A 23,337-nucleotide genomic window follows, 5' to 3' on the forward strand; every position below is an offset into this window, starting at 1 on the left:
CGCCTGGTCTGGACGTGCAGTCGCCCTTGGGCTGCTTTGTCCTCCTGGAGCCCTCACTGCTCAGCCGCATGCTGGGAGCAGAGGATGAAAGGCAGTGCCCGGGCCTGGTTCCCGCAGGTCACCCGCTCCCGCGCGACACCGGGCTCCCACAGCGTGTGGCGTGTGTGGACCGCGTGTGTTTATGGAAGTGATGGGCACTTAGCAAGCCCAGAGATGTCAGCTGTCATGACGCCTGTTTATCCTTCGGCCCAGCCACACCTTTCTAGGAATCGATTCCGGGAATACCTCAGCGACAGTGTGAATTGATGGGTCCAGAGAGCCAGTCCCGGGTACTGCCCGTGACGGCTCGGAGCGGCCCTCCCAGGTGGCCCGAGCACGGGCCACGGTCGCTGCCCGGAAGGAGGTGCGGGCATGTCCACACACGACTGCGGGAAGCTCCGCAGTTTATCCCGGGAGGAGAAGCGTGTTCACAGGGAGCTGCCTTTTGTGCAAGGGAGGGAAATAGACACACCTTCTATTTGCTTAGATTTTCCAAAGGAAACAGTGGAAGGGTGAGGTAGAGTAACCCCAAAGAGCGACCGGGGAGGAGGGGAAGCTGTGAGGGTCAGGGATGTGGCCTCCAGACGCGCCTCGATGAACAGTTAATTACTTATTAGTGATAATGCTTTGGAACCGTTTATGTGTTGCAGGAAATGGAAACGAAAGTTCTATCTGGCTATGATGCACCGTGTGGGCCACGTGGAGGTGCACGTGGCTGCCCTGAAAGGCCCCTCACCCAGTGCTGGCAGTGGGTTGGGCACACGGTCCACTTAGAGGTCTGCAGGCTGCATCCCTGGTCGGGGGACCTGGGTCCTCCATGCAGGCTGCCCATGGGCCTGAAGCATTAGGAGGGGTGGACGGGGCCCACCGGAAAGGCCGCCGCAGTCCCGGTCAGGAGTTTTGTTACAGTGATGGGAGCAGTGGGCTGGGCAGTCATGGACGGCGTCCAGTCCAAGAGTGAGGCCGGGTTTGCAGACATGGCCGGGCCTGGCCAAGCATTGGTGGTAGAGGAGAGAAGGTGGACTTGATGTTGCACCTTGTCTGGGGAACGTGGACGGGCCTGGCGGTGCGCTAGGATCGGGGCATGAGGGGGGCTTGAAGGACCAGGGTTAAGCTCTTGGGGGACAGAACCAGACGCTGACGGGGCCACCTTAGCCCTCTGAAGCTGAGAAGAAAGCAGGAAGTGCGGGGAGTGTTAGGGTCCCCAGGGGCGCTGGCCCCATCTGCCCTCCCCTTCCCAGCTCCCCCCCAAGGGGGCCGCACGCTCTGTTCTGAGTGTGTACGTAAATTACTCTTTATTAGAAAACAAGCCTGTCTGTGCAGGGGAGGAGGGGTCCTGGGGGAGCATGCTGGTGGGCAACAGGGTCTCGAAAGAGAGTGAACCCGGGTGAGGGTCAGGTGCTGACCGTTTGCCTGGGTCCCGAGGACTTGACCCAGAGCGAGGCAGCAAATGCCCGGAGGCCGTGCCTTGCACTCAAGGGTGGACAAGCGCTTTCCGAGAAGCCTCCACCGCAAACTCAGACCAGTTCTGTCATCAGTGAGAGCTGTTGAATCAGGTCAGCATAGTCAGATTCCTGAAAAGGTGATGAACACCGAAAGGGCTCAGTAAGTATCGTAGGAGAGCTGTCCACGCGTGACCTGGACCAGGATGCCCGTGGGGGTTTCCTGTGGCCGCCCTATCGAAGCACCTCCGACAGGACAGGAGTCTGTTCTCCCCGAGTCCCAGAGGCTGGACATCCAAGGTCAGCTGGCAGGGCGGGCTCCTTCTGTGGCTGCGAGGGGGCTTCTGAGCCAGGCCGTGCCGCCTCGCCGTCCGCCGCCCGGCTCTGGACGTTTGCCGCGGTCCTTGGCCTTCCCCCGTGTGCCGTCTCCAATTCTCCCCTTTTTACAAGGACACCGGCCGTCTTGGACCAGGGCCACCCCTGTGACCTCACTGGAACTTGGTCACCTCGGGAAGGACTCTATCCCCAAATAAGATCACGTTCTGAGGTCCTGGGAGTCCGGCTTCAACATGTGAACTGGTGGGGACACAGTTCAGCCCGTCATGATCCCTGTTGGGCTGTGATGGAAGGGGTGCAGCCTGTGAGGAAGGAATTTTAAATTTTCTAAGATTCTTTGGTCAAGAAAGGGGTCTTTGTGTTTAGTTGTCAGTGACTTTCGTACTTGGTCAACTGATAGATTTTAAGTCAAGCTGGGGGAGGGTGGGAGCGGGCATCTCAGCAGGCCTTCTGTCCCGGCACTCCTGGCCCCGGCCTGAGCCCCGCAGGCCTGCGCCGTGTCCGCGCGTCTCCTGCTGCCTCAGGCTCTGGTCTCTCCTGGGCTGCTCAGGCCCTCCCTCCGTCCACTCTTCTACTTGTGCATTTAATTTTATCTACCGTGTTAAGATGCACACGTGAAAGAGCCTTGTTTTTCCAGCTCGCACGCTGAATGAGCTTTGTGGCTCTGAGCGTTCGGGCTAAATGTCCTTACTGGGGGAGTGAGTTCCAGCTCAGAGGTTACCGGAGGGAACCCCAGTGTCTCCACGCCTGCTCCAGGGGTGACTCCCTTCGTGAGGCCCTGCAAATCCGTCCTGTGTGTTGTCTTAACACTGAGTCCTGAGCGTTCCCGTGGGCTGGCGGAGACGGATGGATGGGTGACCAAGGAACCTGTTACCTCCCCATAATTATTGTTTAAACAAACTCTGTGAGGTGAGAGCGTCCACCTGTCATTCAGACAAATATTCATGTCTTTGTTAGCCTTGGCCCAGGGTTGATGCATTCAAGGAATGAACAGGGAGGTTTAGTTTCTTAAATGCCTTATTGCTGCTTGGAAACTGAATGTTTAAAGATGACACACAACTAGTGACAATTGCAGATTTCTCTCCGTAAATGCATTTCTTGTCTCTTCACAGGGATCTTCGCTTTAACAGAATCAGAGAGATCCAGCCGGGGGCCTTCAGGGGGCTGAGAAACTTGAACACATTGTAAGTCCAAACATTGTACTGGGAGCCGGTAGAAAAGAGATATCAAAATTATCACACCAGGGGCTTCCCTGGTGGCGCAGTGGTTAAGGGTCTGCCTGCCGATGCAGGGGACGCGGGTTCGTGCCCCGGTCCGGGAAGATCCCACATGCCGCGGAGCGGCTGGGCCTGTGAGCCATGGCCGCTGAGCCTGCGTGTCCGGAGCCTGTGCTCCGCAGCGGGAGAGGCCACAGCAGTGAGAGGCCCACGTACCGAAAAAAAAAAAAAATTATCACACCTTTCCCTGTGGGTACATCCCGAGGCTGGGCTCTGAGAAATCATCACACCTTTCCCCTGGGGATACATCCCGAAGGCTGAGGGACGTCGACCCCATTGCCCGCTGTGGGTGGGCATGGCTGAGAAGTTTTGCCGTGGAGCCTGACAGAGGGATTTGCTCGTTAAGATGCCAGGACTGGGTCCCAGGATTGGCAGCCGTCATGGCCTTTGTCCCCGTGTGTCTCATCTGACCTCTGTGAACCTGTCCATCCTCTGGGTGTGATCCAGGCCTGTGCTGGTCACGTCTTCCACTGCAGGGTCGAGGGGATGGCCCTCCTCTGAGCTAGTACGGGCCCTGGTGGGGTTGGGGTGCTGTCCAGCTGTGTCCCAGGGTTTAGACCCCAACTCCAGGCTGCCATGGGCTGTGCTGAATGCCGTGGGCGGAGCCGGGTTCTGGCCCTTCTGCCCCAGGAGGTGACTGTTCTGTGCAGGCCCTGGGGGTCAGGAACGTTCACCACTGCTGTGTAAGCCTTGTGGGGGGGCGGGGGGGGGGACACGGGTGGCTCGGGCCCAGCTCCCTCCCTGTGAAAAGGAAAGCTCCACGGTGAGATACCCACCTCCGGGACACCCTGCACCTCCGCGAGGGCCTCCCAGCTGGCTGGCGGGGAGACGGAAGAGACGTCTCTGTGCAGGAGAGAGGGGATTGCTTCTCCGCTGTACGCAGAGCTGCAGCAGTGTGCGCTGCTATGGACCAGCGCCCTGAGGAAACCTGCAGCCGGGAGCATCCAGCACCAGCAGTGCTGTGTTAATTTGCATTGTGTTAATTTGTGTTAACACACACAATTTAATTTGTGTTAATTTGCTTGTGTTCATTTGCATTTAGCGAACGTCGGTATTAGGTCTGTGGCTTAATCGTAACACGATTCAGAAGCGTGTTGTTTTTTAAATTCTTACTGAGACTTTCTTTCACAGGCTTCTCAACAATAATCAGATCAAGAGTATACCTGGTGGGTCATTTGAAGACTTGGAGAATCTAAAATACCTGTAAGTCATGACCAGTTCTTTACACCAGAGTCTGTTACCTGTATTCGGACTGTTTCCTCACTGAGCTAAATATTGTACTGTTCATGAATTATTGTAAATACAGTCATGTGAAAAAGAGGTTTTATTTCCGAAAGGTGAGTGAAACTTTGGTTGGGACTTTTAAAGTGAGTCGTTATCAGTATAAAGTGCTACCTTATGTGATTTCTAGTGTTTATCTGCTAAGCCTTAAGTAGAATAGGTTGAATAAAATTAAAAACTATAGCCTCTGAAAATCATCCTCGGGTAATAATGACGCTTCTTGAGATGGAAGGTGGTAAGTTATGTTCAGCCGCCAGTGTGAACAGCTGACATACTTTGTGGGATCTGAGCTTTCAGGGTGGGCGAGATGTGAGATGGGAATGACAGATCCCTCTGGAATGTCACTAATTCCTGCTAATTTTCCCTGTCTTCCGCCAAGTGATTTCACCTCTTATTTTTATGTAGTTAAATTTTATTCTACCTTTAAAAATTGATTTGAATTAATGAGTTTATTAGCATTTAAAACATCTGCTTGTTGAAGTCACTTTTGCAGTTAGAAAGTGACCTCGCCTGGTTCAATACCTTCACAGGCACTTATTTTGAAGTTGGAAACTTTAACAAAACACTGAATACATTGCTGGTTCTAACAGATTAGAAGTAAGTATCATGTGCTTTGAGGAAATTACTCTTCATTTTAGGACTGTTCAGCTAGACCCATTTTAATGAGGGATTGGTATCAGTGATTTGGGGGGAAACGTGTGGCTTAAGCGAACCTGGATGTCTCCAAGTCCTGTTGAGTTTAGGTGAGACAGTGGTTATGAGCAAGAGATAACATTAACTCTTTATTAAATACATCTTCGTCCACAAAGAATCTGAAAGTGTCGTGTCTACACACTTTTCTCCATCACTTTCGATGCAGTACATTAATTTTTCATTAACAATGTTCACACTAAGCTTTGTTGCTCATTTTTGAAATGAGGGAAAGGTCTTTTCATTTATTTACTTACGTTTTGTTTTGGTTTTTGATTTTAAGTGCTGTGTAAGCTCCAGAAGAAAGCCTGGATTTCTTAGAAGCAGAGTCCGTTAACTGAGAGCCAGTATTTGCAGTGCGTGTGTGCATGTTTAGTCTGTTTCTAAGAAAAAATTTTTTTACTTTATTTTTTATTTTTTTGGTTTGAATTACGTAAGAGCAACTTATCATTTACCCTAGTAGTTAGGGATACTTCATTTTTCACTTAGGACAGTTTTTAAAAATAATACTTTTAAACCTCGTCTGTTGACGGGCTTCCTGTCAAGGCATCCACGTGCCAACCCTTCCCCCTCGCACCTGAACTCATCCGAGACACCCACGCGGTAGGTTCCAGGGTCACCGGGATGGGCTGAGCAGTGGTGGGGGGGGCGGGGGGGGGGGATGGACCGCTGTGAGAACAGACACCAGGACAGGGATGCAGCTGTGGCGGGAAGGTGTCCCGTGACCCAGCCTTCTCCTCCGACTTCCCAGACCACGTCGGGAGGGTCCATCCTGACAGGCACTGACTTAGGAGACCGTGCGGTATGCATCTTCAATGTTTAAGAAGGCTCCCACAGCTTACTGATTATTGCAGCCTGGTGTGTGTCTAATCAGTGCCAAGTGTATCTTTGGAGGTGGAGTGTCCTTACGTGTTGGAGCCCCAGTGGCTTCTGGTAAGGAATACCTTTGCCTTCATTAAGCTTTCCGGATGATGAAAATTCACCCTTCAGGTAGTTGGAACTATATTCAAAGGGTCAACTCTCTGATGAAGTAGAAAATTATGTATGATTTACTGTTAGATCATGATCAATACCGAGTTATTCTTAGGAAAACAGATTACGCTCCAGTGTCCTTACCAGCATGCATTCATACGTCCTAGCTTGGTTCAACTGCATGTACTCTTTGACAGGATTCCTTTACTCTCATCTTCTTGAAGTGCATGCAAGGTGATGTCCGTATTGATACTTTGTTTTGCTTGTGTGTGTTTAAGAGACAGGCACAGAAACCTTTGTTCAGACTCCCCTCCTATAGGGTTAGCAGTAGGAGAAACAGCTCACACCTGGACAGGAGTTGCACGTGTGAGGCCCTGTTCGAAAGCTCTCTATATATTGGTTGAATTTCAGTCATCCTGTGAGGTCCTGCTATTCACTGCATCTTACATGCGGAGAAACTGAGGCAGAGAACGTTAATTCTTATTCAAGACACACAGCTAGTAGGTGGCCGTTCAAGGGCTCAGACCCGGCAGCCTGGAGGAGGAATGTCTGTGCCAGGCCTCTTTCAGGCACTGGGCCTCAGTTTCAGGGGGAATTCTGGCTGGTTTGTGTTAAGGCCTGCAGTTCTTGCTGAAATCGCCTCAGCAGATTTGCACAGAGAGAGAAGGGAAAACGCCTGGAAGGATTGCAGCGATTGAAGGCAGCACAGCAGGTCCTGTTAGACTGGGCCGTGCACCAAATATTATTAAGTAAAACGCATGTCCTGGAAATGAAGTAGGCGACGTTACAAGCGTTGAGACAAAGCGGTGTCGTTTATTAAGTGGGTAGGTAGGTGAGGGCCCAGCCACCGGGCATCCAGTGTGTGGAGAAGGATCTGCCTGAGTTACACTGTAGGAAAGGTGTGGATTTGGATCCGTCCCTCTGCCCACATCACCCATGGAGAAATGCCCGGGGCAGGTGTCTCCACGTCTGATCCAGACGGCCGCGGTAGACATGTGTTCTGAAGTCCAGGACAGATGGGTGGACCCCACACACGTGGTTTTGTGTTTCTGGTGGAATTGGATACTTTGGCGTGAAAGTCTTCACCCTTGATGGGTTCCTTCAGGAGCTGGCCAGCTTCTTCTGGAAAGGACGGGGCAGTACACGCGTGAGGCTCTGAGGACCATACGTCTGTGTTTCCATGGGGCACAAAGTCAGCCGTAGAGCACAGTAAATGAGTCGGCACGGCCGTGTGCCAACAGAACTGTATTTTCGGACACTGAAATGTGAATTTCACGTGATTTTCATGAGTTTCGAAATATTTAACCCTTTAGAAACATAAGCACCATTAGCGTACAGGCCATGAGGAACAGGCAGTGGGCCCCTCGGGTGCCCCTTCTGCTCAGCCTTGGTTGCTTCTGTTGCAGGAGAACGGGATTCTGAGTGGAAAACAGAATATGTAGTCCTCGTAATTTAGTCCGTAATTTCTGTTCCCCAGATTATCTCTGGGCATTTTGAAACTATCAGTTACAGGAGCCTATATTCAATGCATTTGACCTGTTTTTCGGGAAATGATTTTATTTTCTTCAGGCTTCGAAGCAAATGCTTTGTCAGCTGCTCATAAGCTGTCCTCCAAGAATCTGTGAGTTTCCTGAAGACGTGGCGGTGGTCTGATCATCTCCGGTTGGAGGTTTTCCTTAGAAAGGGGAAGGGGAGCCTCCTTGGAGGAACCGTACCTACTGTGTAAACGTTCTGTTTGTATCCTAATACGATCATGAATTTGAAAACTGTCTCCACGTGCCAACTGAATTCTTCCTTCCACCCTGAGTTACGGCCTGGCGTGCGTGTGCTAATCCTCCCGTGTTTCTTGTTTCAGCTATCTGTACAAGAATGAGATCCAGTCAGTTGGCAGGCAAGCGTTTAAGGGACTTGCCTCTCTAGAGCAACTGTAAGTGCCTCTCCTCTGCTCTGCGGTGTCTCAGATTTCACCTGCCCTTTGCCTCTTGCAGGGAAAACTAGGCCAAGTCTGCTGTTTGCACGATGCATGTCTGTGCTCCGGGGGCGTAGGGCTGTGTGCATGCAGATGACAAAGCCGTGGTCCCTCCCTCCTGCTGACCCCGCCCATCTGGGCAGCCACCCCACACCCTGTGCCCTGCATTCCTGGGGCAAGGACCAGTAACACCGGTTGACCCCTGTCCCCATGGTGCTTCCAGTTTAACAAGATAGACTTGTAAACAGATCTGAGCAAGTAGAGGTCTTTCGGGGACCAGGAAGTTGTTTTCCTCGTACAGTATTTCCTGTTTGTGAATCTGCACGTCCGGTTTACTTGCGTCATTCACGAGGTCATTATTTTGGAGAAAATAAACTTTTCCATGTGTTTCCAGTTAGAGTACGCTGGATGTTGTTTCTTGGGCTGCGTGTGAAGGAAGTCCTACTTTGCTGTGAGGTCAGCATGCCCATTTGAAGTAGAATTCCTGGTCAGAGGCATTTTCTGACTGTTTGCCTGGCCGGTCACCCGTCCGTCAATGGACTGGAGTCATCCCGTGTCAGGTAGTCTGTTCACGGGGGTGCTGCAGCTGAGGATGTGGTTCGTGTTTTGTCAGTTGGCCGGACATGGAAACATCTCCAGAGGCCTTGAGGCAGAGCTGGGGAGGCCTCACCTGAACCAGGAGCTTCCGAAGCACACGCAGGGCTCTTGTTTTTAGATACCCGTTTGTTTATCCAGCTGAGAGCCACTTTCCCGAGCCTGCCGTGCTCGCCGTGGACTGGATTTAGAAAGAAGCTGTATATGAGGGGCTGTGCACCTCGGCTTCAGGGAGAATGACACAGGGATCAGATCATCACAGAAACCCGTGGGAGTATCTGGAGAGCCTCCAGGTGGAGGGAGGGTCCCCGGAACACGTTTCTGCATCTGACTCAGTTTTAATGGATCTGGGGCTGGGATTTACACGTGCTGTCAGGTGTGGAACTAAGTGAGGCCCATCGAGCCTTGGGAGGGGGTGAGCGGGGTTATTTTTGAGGAAAACAGAGGCAAAGTCTGGGAGAAATGAGGAGGGAAGGGGAATGGCATCCACGGAGCGCCGAGTGGGAGTTGGTGACCAAGGTCCTAGGGGTTCGGGACAGCATCCTGAGACAGGCTGCCTCCAAACCCAGGATTAGGCGCTGGGAGGGAGGGGTCTCTGCTGCTGAGACTTAGGGATGAAGGGAGATTGGGACCCGTCCCCGCCCCTCAGGGAGGCACTGTGAGGGGGAGGGGAGCGTTCCCCTAGGAGCGCGCTCAGATCTGCCCCCGCCGCGTGCAGAGCGCTTCGGGTCCCCATCCTTGCGGGGCCCCCCATGCCCAGAGCTGGCACATGTGGGGAGGCTGGTCCCGAGCCCCGTGTCTGCCCAGCACGTCGGCTCTCACAGGCCTTAAAAGATAAGCGGAGGCTTATACAAATGTTTAGAGTTTATTTGAGCGAAATCGATTGGGACAGAGCCTCAGCAACCGGCCGTGCGTGGACACCCCCTGCCCCAGGGCTGGGGGAAGACTCCTGGAACAGGCGCAGATGCAGAGCAGGGCACTTGGTGACGGGCTGCAGCCTTGGGCCGGCTGGCTGCCCGAAGTGTGTCCTTAGCTCTGGTCTCTAATCCGGAGGCGCTGACAGGCTCCTTAGGCCGCGCGTGAGACCCACCCCGTCCAGCAGGCTCACCTGGGCTCCCTGAGAGGCTGGCCGCGGGCAGGGGCGGGGACCGTGGGCGGCGCTGGGGGCTCCCTTCCTGCCTTCGGCCCGTTTTCCTCCACCATCGGTAGAGGGGCCACAGCCCAGGGAGCCTGTGAACCCTGAGCCCCTCAAGGCAGCACCCGCGTCCGGTCAGCCTCCCCCTGGCTGTCGGCACGTGGATTTTTAAGGAGCATCAGGTTGGGACCGGCGTGTCTTCCCTTCTCTCCCTCCCTTGGCTTCGCCCCGGACCCGGCCGGCCGGCCCGCGGTCTCCGGAGCAGCGCGGCTGAGCGCGTCTGCTCCCCGTGTCTGTGCTTGATGGCGTGGCCCCAGGCTGCTCCACGGTGGCCGCTGGAAGTGCATGTCCTGCAGAGTCAGGATGGGGCGTTTCTGCCCCCGCCATCCTGCCCTCAGGCCCCCACCCTCGCAGGGAGGGCGGTGGGCACAGTCCCAGCCCCCACCAGGCTGCCTGCCCGCAGAGGACGGTGGGCAGCTCTGAGGCCGCGTGGTCACCACGGTGGTTCTCCCGGCGAGCTGGCCCAGGGCAGGCCGGACACCGACAGGACAGGGCGAGGGACCCTGAGGTTCCATCATTTCAGAAAGTCAGTGAAAGGCTGTACCTGGTGGAGGGAGTGTGGAGAGAGCTCTCCTTTGCGTGGGTTTGTGCTGTGACCCTGCTGGTCCCAGCGTCTCGTGAAGACACAGCCTGGCGTGTCGGGCCAGGTCCCTGTGTGGCAGGAGGGGCTCCACACACCTGTGTGGCAGGTGCACGGGCACCGATTAGAGGGGGCTTCCGTGTATTTCTAAGGCAAAAGCCCACCAATTTTCAAAGTGGGAAAGGCGGTATGCAAGACAATGAGAAGAAATTAGTTTTACAAAAAAATGTGTAACTTACGGCAAGAAAGAAGTATAAGCGGAAAGAAACGGAAGTATAAGCTCTGGATGGTCGATGTAATTAGAGGACATTTGAGGAAATACATTATTTCGCTTAACTCAGGGCCAGGTTTCTTCTGTAGTTGCTGTTTCTGTAGCTGAAAAACAATATACCCAATGTCACCTTGAAGTGTAAGTCTCCTGAATCCGTTTGTAAATTAAAAGATTGGAATGAAGGCATTCACGTACCTGCGTGTGTGGTGTAATGAAGATCATGTTGATTTTTTTCTAGAAAGGTCCATGTATTTGGAGAGCTGAGTGTCCCTGGCTTTCCCCGCTGGGTGGGGAGGAAGCCCGGTCGGTGTGCTTGACCCTTAGTCGTATTGTCCAGTCAATCATTTAAAGTCTGCACCCAGTTTTCTGTTGTCTTTAATCTTCCTATTTGATGACTGCGTTTGTTTTCCATACAATGTAGGAGATCTAGAGAGTTATCTATTGACGTGTGTATTTGAAATGACTTAGAGAACAAATGTTTTCAGCAAAACCCTATAGATCTATAAAAAGTATAAAATGGTTTAAAATTTGTTTCTTTTTCCCATGTTTAAAAACTCCTCTAGATACCTGCACTTTAATCAGATAGAAACGTTGGACCCAGAGTCATTTCAGCATTTGCCGAAGCTGGAGAGGCTGTAAGTGGTGTTGGTTGCCCCTCTTTCCCTGCGGGTCCTGGAGCCCGTGGCTCTGTCCATTTCCCGTAACAGAAAGAACACCTCTGTCTGTTCAAGCAACCGGGAAACGTCTCAGTAGGAAATCTGTGCTCTCCTCTAACAGTGCAGAAGTGGGAATAGTGATAAAATAGAAAACAATGTAGTTATTTCTGTACTAAAGAACATTGTTCTCAAATTCATGTATACGAAACAAAGGCGGTCACGGGGATGTTCTCTGAAAGCTGAGTTATTTACCTGCTTCTACACTTGTCTGCACGTCTAGGAAAGTATTTTAAAGCATTGCTGTCGTTTATCACCTCTTTCAACAGGTTTTTACATAACAACCGAATTACACATTTGGTTCCGGGAACATTTAATCACTTGGAATCTATGAAAAGATTGTAAGTATGATAACCCTTTATGCTGTCTTTTCAGCAAAGACTAATAATTTCTCCACGTCATATGCATTTACCTGACCCCTTTTACTGGGTATTTCAAAGCAGAGTTCATCACAGCCTGGATATGAATTAGGGAGGGAGGGTGGATTAAGCCGTCAGAACGCCGAACCAAGACCGAGCTGGCTTGGAGGAATGTGGCAACAGGAAGACGTTTTTAAAAATCAATTTTAAATTCCTCAAATTAATCTTTAATTCCATGTTACACATTGTACTGGTGGAAATAAAATTGGCCTAGAATTAATCCCAACTGTATTGCATTCCTTTTATTTAGGCATGCACATAACTGAATTCTGTCCATTCTTAGGTCTCCAAAAATAATTTATCTTTACACTGAGTAATTTCTTATAATAGCTGATGGAGAAAGCTATCTGACATCTTTTGTGTGTTTTTCTCCGAGCTCTTCAAGGCCATTGTTTTTCAGTTAGGTATTACTGAGAGTGTACAATGAACTGGACTTAAGAAAGAGATAGAAAAGTCAGATTACCAGGCCTGGGCCCAGAGTGGCCTTTGTTTCTCTCTTGAGTTAAGTAAGACACAGTTTCCTCACTATTTACGATTTTTTTCTTTATAGGATAAAGAAATCCCTAGCCAAACTAAAAACTGCATTCTAGGGTGGCAGGTGAGAAACACTGCCTGTTTGGTAGATGAGAGAGGGTAGGAAAGAAATTGCCAGGAGTTGCCAAGACGAGCTCAGGGCACGTGGGGGTCACCCGAGTCTACAGAAGGCTGGAAAGGGTCACCTGAGTCTACAGAAGGCTGGAAAGGGTCACCCGAGTCTACAGAAGGCTGGAAAGGGTCACCCGAGTCTACAGAAGGCTGGAAAGGGTCACCTGAGTCTACAGAAGGCTGGAAAGGGTCACCCGAGTCTACAGAAGGCTGGAAAGGGTCACCCGAGTCTACAGAAGGCTGGAAAGGGTCACCCGAGTCTACAGAAGGCTGGAAAGGTCCTTCTCCGTCTCTGCCTCCTTTTTGGCCCTTTGATGGTCTAGCACTGCCCTCTGTATCTGCTCGGCCTGTGAAACCCTAGGTTTCTCGGCCCCAGTGAACCTCCCCCTCCCCACCAGACGGCAGAGGGGAGCGTGCAGTCGGGGGCTTCCTGCTCTGGCCGCTCGGCCCAGGGGCCGCTGGCCAGGGTCACACACCTGCTCCTCCACTGTCACTAGGGCCTGTCCTGAGCACAGAGGTCCTGCCGTTTATTCAGAGGGGCTCTGGGGTCAGCGGGTGCCGGAAAGGTTCTAGGTCCCCCACGGCCTGCTGACCTGAGGAATCGGCGGGGGGGAGGTTCTGTCATGTCTGCGTTGAACCCTATGGATTCCGCGGGACGTGCTCATCGGAGCTGGCTGTCCAGACAGAGGGCCAGTTCTGCCTGCTGCCCCCTCCGAGCCAGCATCCTGGAGAAATGCAAGTGGGAGGTGGGCCGTCACGGGCCCGCCTCCCTGGGGAGCACTGGCCGGCAGGTGTGAGCTCAGTGGACGCCCGAGGGCAGCCCCTCGGCTCTGATCCCGGGGAGCTCCCTCTGAACGGGGCCGGTCCTGCTGCCACCTCCTCGCTCTTGGTTCACGTCCCCCCGTTACACTCCTTACCTCGTGCTTTGCTGCATAAATGGTCATCGTTTCCGAGGGAGGAGATGACACCCTGCCTGTTCCGCTTGCTGGGACGGATGTGTCCAGCCCCGTGGGGCACTTTCTCCCGGCACTTAGTTCAGCAGCTGAGGTTTGCGCCCTGTGGGCTGACTGTCCTTTAGGGCGTATTTAAGGGTTAAGTGAGGTAGTACATGATGGCGCAGCGCCAGTGGTGGTGAGAGTTCGGGAGTAGTTCCGGGTGGTGGGGATTTCTGCATTACTGATTTTACGAAGGCTCCTGTCTTGTGCTTTTCATGCAACTTCCCGGACTCGTCCCGCACGTGTCTGTCCCTTGGTCTTGAACCTAAAATAGACAGTATTTGATTACTCCTTTCCCCACCCTTTATTTGCGTCACTCGGGTTTCCCCCGCTCTCGGGCTCTTCCTTCTGCCGAGTGTGGATCTCTGCTGGGTCCCTTGGTCGGGCAGGACCGGGTCAGATTGTGTTGTCTGCGGGCCCCGTCCCTGCTGGTCAGTTCGGGTCTCCCTGGCCCGGGTCAGCCCTTGCCCATCCCCCGTCTCACTGGCGGCGGCTTCCTCCTCGTAGGCGTCTGGACTCCAACGCGCTTCACTGTGACTGTGAGATCCTGTGGCTGGCGGACTTGCTGAAGAGCTACGCCCGGTCGGGGAATGCGCAGGCAGCGGCCACCTGTGAATACCCCAGGCGCATCCAGGGGCGGTCGGTGGCCGCCATCACCCCGGAGGAGCTGGACTGTGGTGAGTCCCGGGACCCAAGCCCGCATTGGTGTCCAGAGGGCATAGCGTGTGCAGCCCTGTCTCCAGCTGTCACTGGCTGACCCACAGATCAGGTCTGGGTGGGGCCTGACCGGACCCTGCTTTACAAAGCCCGTCTCTGTAGTACCTGTAAGAAACTGTCTGGTAATAAACTTGGGTTTAATTTTCAGGTTTCCCTGCAAAAAAAATAGGCACCTGAAATGCACCACTACCTGTTGCTCCTTCCAGGCCTCTGCCTTTAGAGGCTGCAGCTGCCTGGCCGGCAGGACCCACGGGGGGCTGGGGGGCGGGGGCGGGGGCGGTTTCTGGGGGAGGGCGCAGGGCTGCTGGCTGGGAGCCGGCAGCCTCCTGGGTCTGGATCTGGGTGGTGGCCACGCCCAGTGGCCGTAGGCCGAGTTTGTCTGGCTTGTCGCACCTGTGCACCGCTTGCGCGTACGCAGTGCCTCACGAAGAAACACAAGAAAAGGAGTGAAGCCAAATCTCGCCGGACGAATCTTCCTGATAAACAAACGCCCAAGGAATCCAGCTTTTCTTTTAAGTTTAGCACTTTTGCGGGGGTGGGGGGAGGTGGTGCTAAAATTAGGTTCTCCAGAGCATCGTTATTATTTTCAAATATTGAAAACAAAATTAATTACTTTGAAGGTCACTCCATTTCACAGTAACCCCCCCCCCCCCCCGCAGTTATGTAACTTCACTCGTCGCTGTTTGTAACACTTTACGAGCGATCCCCGTACAGTCAGGCTCCTTTGCCTCTAGTGTGTGCAGGTGGCTGACTTCAGTCCCAGGGCCACCCTGTGGCCTCCGCGCGTCGTGCCCGCATCTTTGTAAGGGCTGCTCTGCTGGCAGGGGTCCCTCAGGGTGGGCAGCAGTGCTGGGCTGTGTGCACCCCGTTCTCCAGACTGTCTCCTTAGGGTCAGCTTCCTGGGCAAAGGACGGGTGGAGAGGGGGAGGTTGCTCCCTCTGCCCTCTGGACCTGCTCGGGGGTCACGACAGGTTCACTTCCCTGTGCCCACCTTGGGGCTGCCCTCCTGAGTCGGCCTGGGTTCTGCCCACCTCTCTTCTGGGGGAGGAGCGGACCTTCCTTCCTCAACCCCACCCCAGCCCAGCTCCGACCTTGTCAACAGGGGCCAGGCTGGGGTGACCGAGGCGGTGGTGCCTTGAACTTTCTGAACTCCCGGGGCCTTGCGGGACGCCTGGGGACGATGCCTCTGCCCTCAGTGTCCTGGCAGGTCCTCGGTTGCTGCCGGTCACTCAGGGTCACTGGGGGGGCGCTCAAGAGGGTGGTCCTTCCTCCAGCTCCTTCAGCACCATTGCCTCTTCCTGGAGACAGAATGGAGAAGCAGAGCTTTCTCCACGTTCCCGAATTCAGCACGTCAGAGAGGATGGCGAGTGGGCGAGTGTGGCACCAGGGATGAGCGGTGGGGCTGGGGGTCCTTCGGCTACAGCAGAGGGAGCCGCAGTGTCCAGACTGGCATGGGGAGCAGGGCGCCTGGGAGTGGAAACGGGAGCAGCGCGGCCTCGGGGGGTTAATGTGGCCGGCGGTGAGTCCGAGGGGTTTCCTGTTGACGCTGTGCAGTAATAGACACGCAGACGGCCTTTTGTGGCTGTTTAAGATGCCAGGTGTTGTGAAGGCACTGTGCACACACTTGCAGGCACGTGCACGCATGTACACACACAGGAGCACACGCATTTGCACGTGGCAGGTCAGTGAATACATCTGGGCTGAGAGGGGTCAGCTGTCTGAGTTTCCTGGTTAGTAGGTGACCAGTCCAGCCTGCTGTGAGGACACAGAGGACAGTCACCCAGCAGCTGGAGTGCAGGAGGGATGCCTCTCTGTGCTCAGTGACTGGGTGGCCGTAGGGACTGCAGTGGGAACCCCACACTGAGATGGTCCCGCGGTTGGGAGCCCCTGGCCGCACCTGCACTGCCTCTGCCTTCGTGGCGGCTTCAGCTGAAAAGTGCCACTGTCTGTCCTTTCATTCCCTAAAACTGTTGGCTCACGAGTGTCCGGCTCTCGGGGGGAGCGCCCACTGAGGTCGTCAGCCGGTGCTCTGTCTGTCAGAGGCTCAGCGCCACCGGTTGCCAGGGTTCTCAGCGGGTGGACCTCAGATGCTGGCAATGCTGTGTAATTCGGCTCTAACACCGTCTTCTCCGTGGAGATGCCCCCCGCCGTTCTCGTGGGAGTGGTTTTGTCTCGAACAGAAGGGATTTGCTCTAGGTTCTTGTCACGTGACGGTTTAAGACCAGGAAGGCCTGCTTTCCTTTTTGGTGCAGAAAGGCCGCGGATCACGTCGGAGCCGCAGGACGCAGACGTCACCCTGGGCAACACCGTCTTCTTCACCTGCAGGGCTGAGGGCAACCCCAAGCCCGAGATCATCTGGCTCCGAAACAAGTAAGTGGCTCCGGACGGGCCGCCGGGGGCGCCGGGTCCCATTGCATGCAGCTGCCCGTGAGCCACGGCCAGTCCGCCCGCCCTGACCCTCCTCCCTGGAAGGAGAGCAAGGAGGAGGGAGTGCTTTCTGGGCAACCTTCCTGCTTTGAAGTCGCCGCCGGGCACATCCCGGCCTCTGCGAGGCGCACGGCCCGAGTCACCCTCTGCCGGGCTTGGTCCGGGTCAGCGAGGCCGGTCATCACGGAAGGGGCAGTTACCCCCGTCCGGGGAGAGGAAGGGGACGGAACCGGGGCTGAGGTCCCTGCGTCCCAAGGAGGTGAGGGAGGGCCCTCCCTGTGGGTGGCATCTTCAGGGAGACCCTGTGAGGTGAACGCACGCACTTCGCTCCTGTGCACCTGATTAGTCTCCGGAAACCCAGGCCTCGCCTTCTGTCCACAAGCATCTTGGTATGGGGGGGTGTGGTCAGATCCCCGCGGGGCCCGGGGGTCAGACCACCAAGGGTCGTCTGGGTTGAAGGGCGGCACCTGCACGCATCCGCTTTGAACCGAGTCCTGGGCAGGAAACCTCCGCGGGAGGCCACGTTGTCGTCGTTGCCCCCTTGCTTGCTGTAAACGCTAGCACCCCGCCTGCGCTCACTCACCAACAGAGCCTCCTGTGGGTTCAGTGTGGCCCGTAGAGCCCCTGGCTGGGTTTAGTCGCGATGGTGAGAGGAGATGGGCCCCTGACACCAGCTCTCGAGTCCAGCGGTGTTTGCACAGGAGAACAGGGCAGCGAGCCTGGGGGGTCACCCGAGATGCACCTGCCACGGAGGCATGGAGTGGTTCTAGGCCTGACTTTGTCGTCGACCTAGCGCAGCTGACGCTGGGCTCGGGGCCAGAGCTGTGTGGGGAACGTGAGATGCTGGCCTGTCCCCAGTGCCTTGGGATCTGGGACAGCTCTGAGGGTGGCAAGAGGTAAATTACAGAGCGAACACGGGAGAGCTTCCTTTGGGGAGTGTGCGTTCAAAAGGCAGAGAAGCACAGATTCGCTCAAGGCCAGCACACCTGCATTCGTGAGTGGTCACACCCACGTTTGTAAGTCAACACTTTGATGCTAAGAGTTAGCATCGCAGAGCCAGTCACGGCAGAGGGAGACCCAAGGCCCCAGGCCGGCGTCTGGTGCACGGCTGCGCCCCGGGGCCCATCTGCAGCAGCCCAGCCTCCCCCGGGGCTCACGGCGTCTGTGGAGAAAACTGGGCCACGTCAGGAAGAGCCTCACGCATGGGGCCTGAGGGGCCTGTTGCCTCCGTCCGGAAGTGCTCGTGAAGGACGGAGAGGCCGGTTTTGGCGGCGTGGTTGGTGCAGGTGGAGCACAGCATGCGGGAGGGGGGCGGGGAACCGGACAGCGCCTCCCGCGGCCGGGTCTGTAGCCTGTGGGCACCTGGATTCTGAGAGGGGTCCTGGGAAATCCCTCGAACAGTGGCGGTGTTGTTCTGGGGACGTTTGTAATCTTCCACTTTTAATAACTTAAATGTTTCTACCCCTTTGCCTCGAATGGATTTGCCAGAAACGAAGGGAAAGTTTTCCTGCGAATTTTTTCCACTCTGTTCATTTTTTCCCTTTGGAACGAGGACCACTTTGAAACATTTGTAGGTTGAACATGTAAATGATAAAAGTGAATATGTGAGTTAATCACAGATGCAAATAAACACAGTGCATGAACACTTTTTCCAGAAATGCCGGTAAGTCAGGCTGCTGGGAAGGAGAGTTTCCAGGAAGGCGAGTTAAGGCCCCGCATCTCCAGGTGCTGCATGCCTCCAGGCTGGGGCCTCCGCGCCGGACAGAAGCCCGCCGCGGGGGACCAGGTGTTTCCTTGCTTCAGAGCCTGAGCCTGCCAGGTCTGTCTTTCCAGTAACGAGCTGAGCATGAAGACGGACTCCCGCTTGAACCTGTTGGATGATGGGACCCTGATGATCCAGAACACGCGGGAGACAGACCAGGGCATCTACCAGTGCATGGCGAAAAACGTGGCCGGAGAGGTAAAGACGCAGGAGGTGACCCTCAGGTACTTCGGGTCTCCAGGTACGTTGAGTGCTCACTCAGACACTTAGAGCCCACCTTCTTCCCGGTCCACTCCCTTCTTTGTTTGCACCTGGTGGTAAAAGACAAACACCGAGGTCTCCCGTTTAAGCTGCTACAGCAGGGTCAGCTCAGGGTCATAGGTGACCCCCAACCATTGCCCTGGTCCACCATCAACCGCTAATCCAGGACGGCCACTCAGAGTGGACAGTAGAGACAGGCGCTGCTGGGAGCACAGTGCGGAGGAGCTGTGGACACCTGGGCAGACACGTGCCCCGTCCCCCGACACCTCCCACTCACGCTGGTCCCAGGGGCTCCTCTCACTTGTTGGCAGTGGGCTCTCTCTTGTGCTAAGGGCTTTGGCTGTTTTAAAAGAAGCCAGAAATCTGAATTTGTATGCAGAATTCCCAGGTCTAAAATATTGGCACCTGAACTGAAAAGATTGAGCCAAAGGCAGCACGGCTGTGGCCTTGTGGCCTGGGTCCCACCAGGTTACAGACCCCGCCCTTGTCGAAGTGTTGACTTTTGGAGCCTTGGTCAGAAGAGGAGCTGTGGCCCTTGGAGCAGAGCCCAGGGTGGGCCTGATCCCCCATGGCTGCTGGAAGAGCACAGGTGGCCAGGCCGCCTCCATGGGCCTGTGTCATTGTCGTGTAGGTGGGCCAGGGTCTGTGTTTCCCTCATGGTTTATCGTTCAGGGCATTGCAGTACCCTCAATCCCAAGATAAGTGGTTTGTGGGTTTCTTTGATTAGATTCCTAGTACGAGACCTTTGTATCACTTGGTTCACCCCAGCATAGGCACAGTCAAGGTTTACTGATGAGTGAGACTCCCAGCTGTCGGGTTTCCCTTCGGGGGAGTGCAGCGCATACATCGCAGCCACATCAAAGCCCTTTAACCCCATGTTCCCCGAGTGGGACACGGCGCCCAGCATCTTTGGAAAGTCACATGGCTGTGAACGTACCACAGACACGTTAGAGCTCCCGGTCACAGAAGGGGCTTGCACTTCATTTGTCAGGCACAGGGAAACCCACAAAATACTGAACAGAGTGGTGCAGTTCTGTAGGTATATGTCAGAGGACAAAAGGGAGTAATAGAGCATAAACAGTGCATTTCCTTAGCAAAGTTGCTGTGTTAGCGGAATAATTGATTCCTAGCTGGGAATATTAAAATCTCTCTGTGGCCGGAGAGTTCCAAATCTAACCCCTTTTGATCTGAATTTTTGTTTCTCTCTCGGGCACGAGAGCCTTCTTTAGTGCACTAGTCTGTGCATGTTGGCACTGCTCCCTAAAATGCACAGGGAGGGTCTCCTACAGTCCGTGACTGGAATGTCACTGCAGAGTGAGTGGGTCAGCCAGTGGCAGCCTGCCAGCCTAGACTAGGGGCTGCCAAACCTGGACCACTGCCTGTTTTTCCAAGATCTTTGAAGTAAAAATGTGTCTTGGGCTTCCCTGGTGGTGCAGTGGTTGAGGGTCCGCCTGCCGATGCAGGGGACACGGGTTCGTGCCCTGGTCCGGGAGGATCCCACATGCGGCGGAGCGGCTGGGCCCGTGAGCCATGGCCGCTGGGCCTGCACGTTCGGAGCCTGTGCTCCACAACAGGAGAGGCCGCAACAGAGAGAGGCCCGTGTACCGCAAAAAAAAAAAAGTCTTACATTTTTATGTGAACAACTTAAGAGTAATATTTTAGGATACATGATAATTATATGAAGTTCAAATTTCAATGTCTGTTAATTAAGTTTTATTGGAACATAATCACATGCAAAGATTTAGGCCTGAAAAGCCCACACAGTATGCTCTGTGGCCCTTTACAGAGGTTTGCCAACACCGTGACGTAGGTAATGATAATGGACCCATTTGTAAGTCTCCATGAGTCGCAAAGGGCTAAATGTACTCTATCTGTTTTGAAGCTATTATTAGGGGCATATAAGTTTGCAGTTTTTAGTCTTCCTCATGAACTAAACTTTTGATTATTAATGCTTTTTGCCTTAAGGTTAGTTTGATTTTATATGGATGCAACCTACTTCTTTTGATTAGTGTTTGTCAGCTATACTTTTCCCATCATTTTGCTCTGAACCTTTCTTTTTTACGTTTTTTTTAAAATTTTTACTGGAGTATAGTCGATTTACAATGCAGTAGTTTCAGATGTACAGCAAAGTGAATCAGTTATACCTATACATATATCCACTCTTTTTTAGATTTTTTTTTCCCATATAGGTCATTACAGAGTATTGAAAAGAGTTGCCTGTGCTGTACAGCAGGTTCTTATTAGTTATCTGTTTTATATATAGTAGTGTGTATATGTCAGTCCCAATGTCCTAATTTATCCCTCCCCCTCCCTTCCCCCTTGGTAACCACAAGTTTGTTTTTTATATCTGTGACTCTATTTCTTTCTTTTTTTTTAATAACCTACAGGTTTTTGGGGTTTATTTTATTTTATTTATTTATTTATTTATTTATGGCTGTGTTGGGTCTTCGCTTCTGTGCGAGGGCTTTCTCTAGTTGTGGCAAGTGGGGGTCACTCTTCATCGCAGTGCGCGGGCCTCTCACTATCGCGGCCTCTCTTGTTGCGGAGCACAGGCTCCAGATGCGCAGGCTCAGTAGTTGTGGCTCACGGGCCCAGTTGCTCCGCGGCATGTGGGATCTTCCCAGACTGGGGCTCGAACCCGCGTCCCCTGCATTGGCAGGCAGATTCTCAACCACTGCGTCACCAGGGAAGCCCTGTGACTCTATTTCTGAAGCTTTTTCTATATTAGTATATTTTGGGTGTTTGTTGTAAACAGCATAGAGCTAGAGTTTTTTTAAAAAACTCACACTGACTTTAAAAACGAGTCCATATACATTTATTGTGGTTAGCAATTCAGATTTATAAATTCTGCCTCTTATTTTGGACAATTTATCCAACCTTTTCTATGTTTCTTGCCTTGTTTTGAAATATTTTTTTTTCATCTTCTATTTCCTACTTCTAGTTTGGAAGTTATATACCTTATTTCTTTTCTGTAAGTGATTATTCTAGAGAAATTTCAAGTGCATTCTTAAATTATCAGCGTTTACAGTTACTGTCTTTACGTTTGTCTCAAATATAACTACCCACCTTAGTTTCTAGGCTGAGTTCTGTTTTTTTAATGTATAAAAGGTTGTTATGTTGTACTGTTAATGTTTGTCTAGCTGTACCGTGTAATTATCACTTCCAGTTCTTTTTATTTCTTCCTGCATCTCAGCTCTTCCACTGAGATCACTTTCCTTCTGCCTAACGTAGTGTGAAGTAGACAGCAGGCCTATATGACGGCCCACTTTGGGTTGATAAAGGCTGACATGAGGTTTATTTCTCCCTTCTACTCAGCAGAGGTCCCTGCGGGGGGCTGGGGGTAGGAGCTGACTTTCTCTTTCTCGTACTGATGGTGGAGCATTTTGGGGACCCGTCCTAGAGTTTTCTGTCTGGCTCTCATCCTGGGGTGTCCTCATCTTTCCATCTCCTAAGGGTCCTACAAGCCACATGTACAATTGCAGGGCCGTGCCAATGCCTCTAGATGGGCTTCGCCTTTGGTTCTTGCCCCTGTGCGTGGCTCCACATCTCCAGTTTGCCATCCTCTGGAAACGCTAACATTAAATGTCACTTCTGTGTTTTCTATGATCCACTGTTACTTAGATGTGTGATAAGTGGGGTTTAAAAATAAGCAAAAGTATCCGAAGAGCTCTCCTCACGAGGAAGAAATATTTTTCCTTTTTCTTTTCTTTTGTATCTGTAGGAGGTGATGGATATTCACTAAACTTCTTTTGGTAACTACTGTAATTCAAACCACTGATGTAGGTCAAATCATTATGCTGTACACCTTAAACGTATACAGTGCTGTGTGTCAATTATATCTTAATAAAACTGGAAGAAAAAAATAAAGTAGTTTAAAAATAAAAAATAAAAATGAACAAACAAGAAAAGATGTAGAGAAGTCTCTTTCCTGTCTCCTTCCCTGGTCCACGTAATTCCCACCTCCATCCAACCTCCTTCTAGAAAATACTGCCAGTGCCTGCAAGGCCAGGGCTACTTCTTACTTACTGGATGTTAGAGACCTTTCATTTCAACATATGAGGGACTTCCTTACTCTTGCCCTTTTTATGGGTGGTGGCATGGAATCCCATTATCCAGACGAAACATCTGTGTAACCCGTTCCCTTTGGGGTACATGTCACGGGTCTCCTCTCTTTATCCAAAACCCTTTGGGCCAGAGGTGGTTTGAAATGTGGAAACTTGGGGGTTTTTTTCAGAAGGGCCACATGATACGTAATCCATTTACTGACTTGAACCATCACAGAATCTTGGACAATGCCCCACCCAATCAGTATATAAAATCCTGTAGCAAACTGAGCGGATGTTCACAGTAAGCGGAATAAATGGAGATTGTGAGTAGCCTCGTGCTAGAGAGACCAAGGAAAGAAGTTATGAAAAAATATTTTATTTTTGGATTGGAAAATTGTGGGTCAGGATGTCAGCCTGAAGAAACAACACAGTAATAAAAACCCCTTTTTGTACATATATTGTTTTACAAGCCAGTAAAAAATATTGGGTTGGCCAAAAATTTCGTTTGGGTTTTTCTGTAACATGGAAAGACCCGAACGAACTTTTTGGCCAACAGGTATCTGTGGGGTACATTCCTAGCAGAGTAATTTCTGGGTAGAAGGGTGAAGGCATTTTTAGTTTTGATGTATGTGGCCATGTTTCTGTCCAGGTGGACCGTGGCAACTTGTGCTACCCCCGTGTGAGAGTTCTGTTTCTTCACGTGCTC

General features: G+C 52.7%; 1 protein-coding gene across 3 annotated transcripts in view; it reads left to right on the plus strand.

The window, feature by feature from the left end:
- Positions 1-23,337, plus strand: part of PXDN (peroxidasin) — a 66,609-nt gene that overhangs the window by 20,839 nt on the left and 22,433 nt on the right. For 2 of the 3 annotated variants that reach the window (XM_079940352.1, XM_079940354.1), the window contains exons 2-9: positions 2,930-3,001; positions 4,226-4,297; positions 7,893-7,964; positions 11,210-11,281; positions 11,629-11,700; positions 13,926-14,095; positions 16,388-16,505; positions 18,396-18,565. In XM_079940352.1, coding sequence (XP_079796478.1) covers positions 2,930-3,001; positions 4,226-4,297; positions 7,893-7,964; positions 11,210-11,281; positions 11,629-11,700; positions 13,926-14,095; positions 16,388-16,505; positions 18,396-18,565 — 818 coding nt within the window. The remainder of the gene's footprint in view (positions 1-2,929; positions 3,002-4,225; positions 4,298-7,892; positions 7,965-11,209; positions 11,282-11,628; positions 11,701-13,925; positions 14,096-16,387; positions 16,506-18,395; positions 18,566-23,337) is intronic. The other variant, XM_079940353.1, reaches the window with a different exon arrangement.

Source organism: Stenella coeruleoalba, assembly GCF_951394435.1.
Source record: "Stenella coeruleoalba genome assembly, chromosome: 13".
NCBI classification, from domain to species: domain Eukaryota; kingdom Metazoa; phylum Chordata; class Mammalia; order Artiodactyla; family Delphinidae; genus Stenella; species Stenella coeruleoalba.